Genomic DNA, 7,500 nt, shown 5'->3' on the forward strand with positions numbered 1-7,500 from the left:
TATACATATATATATATATATATATATATATATATATATATATATATATATATATATATATATATAAATATATATATACGTATATATATATATATATATATATATATATATATATATATATATATATATATAATGTGTGTGTTTGTGTGTGTGATCCGAGTAAGTATGTCATCAACGTCATATGTCTCCATGAAATTTTCAAGATACAATTTTAATTTAATTATATGATATTATTGAACGGAAAGAAAAGTATCTTGGTCAACATTATTAACATATTTAGGTCACTATGGGAATCAAATTCCACATTTATATTGATCAAATAATACAAATCTTTTTATTTATAGAAAAAAATATACCTATTCAAAAGTGTCCCTTATCTAACATTGTGTGCAAAAGTAATCTTAATTATAATAATACAAAAAGTTTGCTTTCTCTTTTCATTTCATATAATATTTCTTAAATATTTATATGTATATTTAATACAGTTCTTTATTATTGAAGGCTCTGCATGCTACTAATGATGAATATGTCTTTTCATTAATAGGTTCTGATATAAATGAAACTTTTTAAAAAATAGTGAGTTCTTAATAACTCGTACCTGTTCAGATATCAATAATGGTGAGTTTTGACGAATAATAAATGTTAGATTTAGTGCCTCTCCATTAACGTGGAATATTTATCTTTTTATCAATCGACATGCTATGTTAGATTTAAGCTTTGTTAATTTAAAAAATTAAAAAAAGTTCATGGCAATACTCCTTGATGATGCTGTTAAAATTTCAAATAATTTTACTTGAAGATGTTCAGATTAATCATTATTGTGGTCTTGGTGTCTCTTCGTTTTCTTCTTCAAAAATAGACCGTATTCTCTCTTGTGAAATGAATAGCTTTATTCATTTCTATACAATGTATGTTCGTATGGTTAATATTTTGTTGGTGCCTCTTCTTCAAATAAAGAGACCGTGTTCTCTCTGGTGGAATAAATAGCTTTATTCATTTCTATACAATGTATGTTCGTATGTTTAATATTTTGCTGGTGTCTCTTCTTGAAAAAGTAAACCGTGTTCTCTCTGGTGAAATAAATAGCTTTATTCATTTCCATACAATGTATGTTCGTATGGTTAATATTTTGTTGGTGCTTCTTCTTCAAATAAAGAGACCGTGTTCTCTCTGGTGAAATGAATAGCTTTATTCATTTCTATACAATGTATGTTCGTATGGTTAATATTTTACTGGTCTCTTCTTCGAAAAATAGTGTTCTTTCTGGTGAAATGAATAGCTTTATTCATTTTATACAATGTATGTTCGTATGGTTACATTCGGTTCTACTTGTGTATATACAAGGAGAAGCTAATTAATTCCTTCTCCTTTGAGGGAATCTTCTCTATAAAAACACAATTAACTGTCAGTTCGAAGACTGAACCTAATTCATTTCATTCAGTGCACTTATGGTTGTAATTAGCTCCTGGCTAGTACCGTCGTAACTTGTTTGCCTAGCATTCGCATGGCAGCAGATCGATCCCCGCCCGGGATCGTGAGTTTAAGCTGTTTACTGGGGAGGCCACTGCTGTGGTAGGGCACCATATTGAGGGGGTTGGGCTTGCCCGGCTGACGTTCTGGTGAGCATCTATTCTGATGGAACTGGAACTCAGACATCTTTAACACCTTTAACTATAAGATGACACAATTAACTCGAATTTATCTGAAAAATCATGTCATTTAACTGTCACACATTTACTTATCATCAGTAAAACATAGACGTTGTTTTTTTTCTTTTTTCTTTTCTTGGCAGAACATCAACACTCATTTTATCCGTCTGCTTCGACTTATTCTCTCTTCATGATCAAACCATGTCAGCACAGAACCCGCCTCGCCAACATTTATCTTGCCCATTCACATTAACTTAGCATCTCAATTGTATCTGACTCATTCAAAAACCACATTTTACTTATGCCAAGTTTACCTAAATTTCTCCATATGTTATCATTTAATTATCCTTCACAATCTCAATCTATTGCACAACATGAAATGCAAAATCCTCTCTTCTGTTGGACAGGAGTTCGAGACCCGCTAAATCTTGATAGTTTCTAATAGTGCTTCAACCTCACCATGCTTGTGAGCAAGGGATTGGGACTTTGGAGGAGCCTATAGGTCTACCTGCTGAGTCGTCAGCAGCCATTGCCTAGCCCTCCCTGGTCAATGATGAAGAGGGGGCCTAGACGCTGATCATATGTATATATGGTCAGTCTATAGGATGATCAGCTCATTCAATATATATGTGTATGTATGTATAGTTTAGCAAAACACATTACTCATCTCTACACTCATTAAGCATTATAATTTTTAAAAAATTATTAACCAGTGCATTTGTTAAGTTTCAAAAGGCAAATTTACTGTTGTTACTCTGAACAATGTTGTGCATGGTTAAAGACAAATCGATTTAACAAGAAAATACAGTCACGCGAGCAAGAGACAAATATCAGCTTCTCTGATGATAACGTGATTTCTAATTGCCATCACTCTAATATGAAGAAGACTCAGGATTTATTAATTATTATCTATTAGTTGTTATTTGTTATTCGTTATATATCTAACATTTATAATTTATCACTTATTATTTATTATTCATTATTCAATATTCAATATTCATTACTCAATACTCATTATTCATTATTCATCATTCATTATATATTATTCATTATATATTATTTATTATTTATTACGAAAAGAGCAATAATAGTTGGTTAGATATTTAGATTATCCTATAAGAGAAATCGTTTCTTAAATTTAATTATCACGTAAAGAAAATGTTGTTAAAGATTGGCGACTGTTTGATTTGATCAATTTTTGAGTTTCGGTTTGTTGTGGCGAAATTTCATATTAGCGCTGTAATACCTGAATCCCAGATTCTAGAAGCTGTTCGTTTATAGTTACCAAAGCATGCTCAATCAAATACCAGCCAGGTTGAGTCAAAGCCATTTAGCGTTATTGATTTCACGGCACTGATCAAAAAAAAAAAAAAAAAAAAAAAAGCATATATTTCTGATGTCGCTGTTTATGTGAATGTAATACATGCTAGTGATTTATTTTACATGTTATGTATCTCTTTATCATAGTTAATTATTAAAAAACAACTATTGTGTCTTTTAAACATTGCTCAAGATAAAAAAGGCACATGTAAAGAAATCATATTTTTCTTTTAACATTATAACAGGAAACGATCATTTCGGTGTGTCTTGTTTTTGAGAATAATTGTAGATCTGACGTGATTGTCTAACTTATTGTAAGATGAAAGCATACTGCAACATTACCCAACCATTCCAAGAACAAAATATGAAGGACACTTTTTTTTCTACTGCTACATTCTCCAGAGGAATCCTAAGGTGACATGACTTTTAGGGGGGATCTGGAGGAACCAGTTCCTATGGGTGAATCCTCCAGAAAGAAGGCCCCCTTTTCTCCTACTCCTCCTCCTTCTCCTCCTTTACTCCTCCTCCATCTGGGGGAAGTCCAGGGTTGGTTAAAAAAAGAGTGAGTCTCTTTCTCTACTTCATTGACTTACTGGTTGTGCTGTGCCAGGCTAGAAGAAAAAAAGAAGGAAGAAGAAAAAAATGGTCATGACATCGGATTATAAACACAGAAGTAGAAGGTGGAGAGATACGTTTATTAAAAGTCGTCATTTCAAGAAAGTTTATGCCAGAGATGACCAAAGAAATTCCGAGCAGCCTTTATAAATCTATTTCCTTGACTCTTAATGGAAATGATTTAATGGGTATTATTTTGTTATCAGTATTGTTCTCTTATCAGTCAAGAGATACATGCAAATGAAATTAAAATGAATAGTCTCTCATAATTGCCGATTCACAAGAAAAAATAAGATATGTGACCTTGCTTTTGTGGGATAAACATATATATATATATTATATATATATATATATATATATATATATATATACATATATATATATATATATATATATATATATATATATGTATATATATATGTGTATATATATATATGTATGTATATATATATATACATATAGATATATGTTTACATATACATATACATATATATAGATATAAATTTATGTTTATATATACATATATATATATATATATATATGTATATATATATATATATATATATATATATATATATATATATATGTATATATATAGTTTATAATATTCTAAATGTTGGAGTTAAAGTCATTTTTTTTAATACATATAAAGGCTGTCTTTAAATAGATTCAATCCCTTCCAAACTCGAAAGGAATTATGGTATTTTGGTCACTTGGATAAACTTTTTGAATGAGTACAAAGTTTTACTGTACTTTATTAAAATCTATATCTCTCTACAAAAAATATTTACTTACAAAAAAAATACAAAGTTCATTTTATTAGGAATGATAAAAGAAGAAAATGTTTACTGTAAATCTCTTTAATAAAAACAGAAGATTCTGTTTTATGGAAAAGATTATTAACATTAATGTCGTCACATAGATTTTTAAAAACATCTAATCTATATTCACTAAACCATTTATGAAAATGAAAAGATAGTTTACGAAGTAAAGATCACAGATAATTCGAAGAGGTGATTTATTTAAGAATTAAAAATACATAAAATACTATAGTAATCTAATGAAAAAAAAAAAAACTAAAAAAAACATTACTCCAAATGTTAAAATCATTAAATATATTTCATTGACTTTGAATGTATTTTGAAATCTTATGTGTAATGATTTTAATCACTGGAGTTTGACATCTAGAGTTCATACTTGCCACATAATAATAATTTTTATTATTATTATCATTATTATTAGCTCATTCTTTCTTATTGGATTAAAAAAGTATTGTCTTTACTGATTAGCTTATACATAATTGAAAACTCGTCCAATTAATTTCAAGAGTAAAAGGTAAATCTTTGCTTTAGTGATTCTCATGACAAAAAACTATTATAAACTGGATTTATTTTTGTCTGAAAACGATGGAATATTATTATTATTCTAACCTAAGCTACAGCCCTAAATGGAAAAGCAAGATGTTATAAGTCCAAGGGCTCCAACATGGAAAAATATCCCAGTGAGGAAAGGAAATAAAAAACTACAAGAGAAGTAATAAACAATCAAAATGAAATATACTAAGAACAGTAATAACATTAAATTAGATCTTTCTATATAATCTATAAAAACTTAAAAAAAAACAGAAGAGAGAAATGAGATAGAGCAGCATGCCCAAATGTACCCTCAAGTAAAAGAACTCTAATCCAAGACAGTGGAAGAATTACATTAATTTGATTTACGCAGTAAAAAACTAAATCAACCTTGCTTAGATAATTCGGTGAGAACTAATGAAATATGATTAGCTAAAAATAACCTAAGGCACTCAACATATCGTAGCCTGACTAAAAGGTAAAAGCATATCTAAGTTAGCTAGCACTTAAGAAAATCAAACCAACGTAGATCGAAAACACAAAATAAAACTGACATATTTTCCCATTTAAAAACTACTTATGTACTACTTAACTAACAAAAAAAAAAAAAAAAAAAAAAAAAAAACAGCATAAAACAGTCAACGAAAAGGCTAGTAGCCAACACAAACAGAACTATGTCACTCTTCAACACCCACCTCCCCCCCCCCCAAAAAAAAAAAAAAAATATGACATGCCTGATCTACCTGTATCTACACTATTAACAATTTACCGTAAAAAATAAAACGGTAAAATTCCTGGAATAAATCTTGCCAGACATTTACCGTTATATAGAAGGATATATTGACGTAAAGGAGTGATATTACAGTCACCAACTCGTAAAGGATAATAGCAAAGTAGGGTAAAAAATTACGGTCTCCTGTATTTTACTGAAATACGGATGAGAACTATATTTTTACTGAGAATTTCCGTTTAAGATTACGGTTTATTTTAACAGTGCACGTATATATTGACGTAAAGGAGTGATATTACAGTCACAAACCCGTAAAAGATAACAATAAAGTAGGGTAAAAATTACGTTCGCCTGTATCTTACTGAAATGTGGTTGAGAACAGTATATTTTTACGGAGATTTTCTGATTAGAATTACGGTTTATCTTAAGTGTACTTATATATTGACGTAAAGGAGTGATATTACAATCACCAACCCGTAAAAGATAATAGCAAAGTAGGGTAAAAATTACGGTCGCCTGTGTTTTACTGAAATACGGCTGAGAACAGTATAATTCTACGGAGAATTTCCTATTAAAATTACGGTTTATTTTAAACAATGGTCATGAGAATCACTAGCCATCATAGCGAGTGAGAACAAAAAGCTTTAACCGTGCAAAATCTCATTTGAAATTCCCCTCAGTATCTGCAGACACCAGATGGCACATTTCCCTAATGACTTTCTTTGGTCGGAATTGGTCTTGAAGTCTATTGCCATCAGTGGTTTACAGTTAATTGCGCCCGTGGTATGTGGCACTTCAAGGGAACGACGTATGATGATTATTTACTTTATTGGAAAGGATTTAGGGAGAGCCGTTAAACTGCCTGTGGTATGTGGATATGTAACGGTGAGCTTCTATGTATTAATGAAGCTATAGTCAATATTTTTTAGCGAGGCAGATTTCCACCCGACTCGCAGTGGTGCCCTTTTAGCTCGGAAAAGTTTCCTGATCGCTGATTGGTTGGACAAGGTAATTCCAACCAATCAGCGATCAGGAAACTTTTCCAAGCTAAAAGGGCACCGCTTTGAGTCGGTGCAAATGTGCCTCATTAAAAAAAATGACTATAGTAAGTTACTGGATCTCTAAATTCTGTAATTGAATTTCGGGTTTATTGTTTACGGTATCGAGAAGTTAGGCAAAGTAGGATTACATCATAAAATCCTGGAAAAGGAGGGACATATGAATTACGCATCATGCTTTTAGATGTAATCAAATATTTTAAAAGAAACTAAAAAAGCAGTCTTTAGAAGCTCACGGTTTTTAAAAAAATCCACCAAATGAATATTGCATTTATCAAATGGTGCTTCGAAATAGGTCAGGCCTCAAGATCTTGTAATCCCAGCCTTTGAAACTTGTGGCAAGAGATGGAATCAAAAATAAAAAGGACGAAAATCTAAATCCGAACCAAAGAATCATTGCAGTTAACTAACAGGAGATGATTCACTATGGAGTAACGAGTCCTTCTCGGAACTAGGTCAAAGGGCGAAGTCGTTATTCGAACTTTCATCCTTATATATTAACATTTTCAAACACATTAAATCTATCATATATATGATGGAAAGAATCTCGGGAGAGTCTTGAAAGTCGATCAACTCTCTTACCATGATGACGTCCTCTGGATAGACCAAAAAAAGAAGAGGAGGATTCAAGCAACCGTACGTCCGATCTTCTTGGGACGGCGGGAGACACTAATCAAGATCCCTTCCAAGAGGCACCAGGTAGGAAGTCCACTCTACCTGTGCAGAGAGAGAAAGAGAGAGAGGGAAGGTGCCTCGTTAGAGAGGGGACGTCGTAG

At 31.2% G+C, this 7,500-nt stretch overlaps 1 protein-coding gene across 2 annotated transcripts in view; it reads right to left on the reverse strand.

Moving 5' to 3' along the window:
* LOC137639086 (troponin C-like) overlaps window positions 1-7,500 on the reverse strand; it is a 17,008-nt gene that overhangs the window by 9,316 nt on the left and 192 nt on the right. Inside the window, exons 2-3 of one of the 2 annotated variants that reach the window (XM_068371410.1) lie at window positions 7,307-7,441; window positions 3,563-3,580 (exon numbers count right to left, since the gene is read on the reverse strand). In XM_068371410.1, coding sequence (XP_068227511.1) covers window positions 3,563-3,580; window positions 7,307-7,309 — 21 coding nt within the window. In that variant the 5' untranslated portion in view covers window positions 7,310-7,441. The remainder of the gene's footprint in view (window positions 1-3,562; window positions 3,581-7,306; window positions 7,442-7,500) is intronic. The other variant, XM_068371411.1, reaches the window with a different exon arrangement.

The sequence above is a fragment of the Palaemon carinicauda genome, chromosome 4, assembly GCF_036898095.1.
Source record: "Palaemon carinicauda isolate YSFRI2023 chromosome 4, ASM3689809v2, whole genome shotgun sequence".
NCBI lineage: Eukaryota > Metazoa > Arthropoda > Malacostraca > Decapoda > Palaemonidae > Palaemon > Palaemon carinicauda.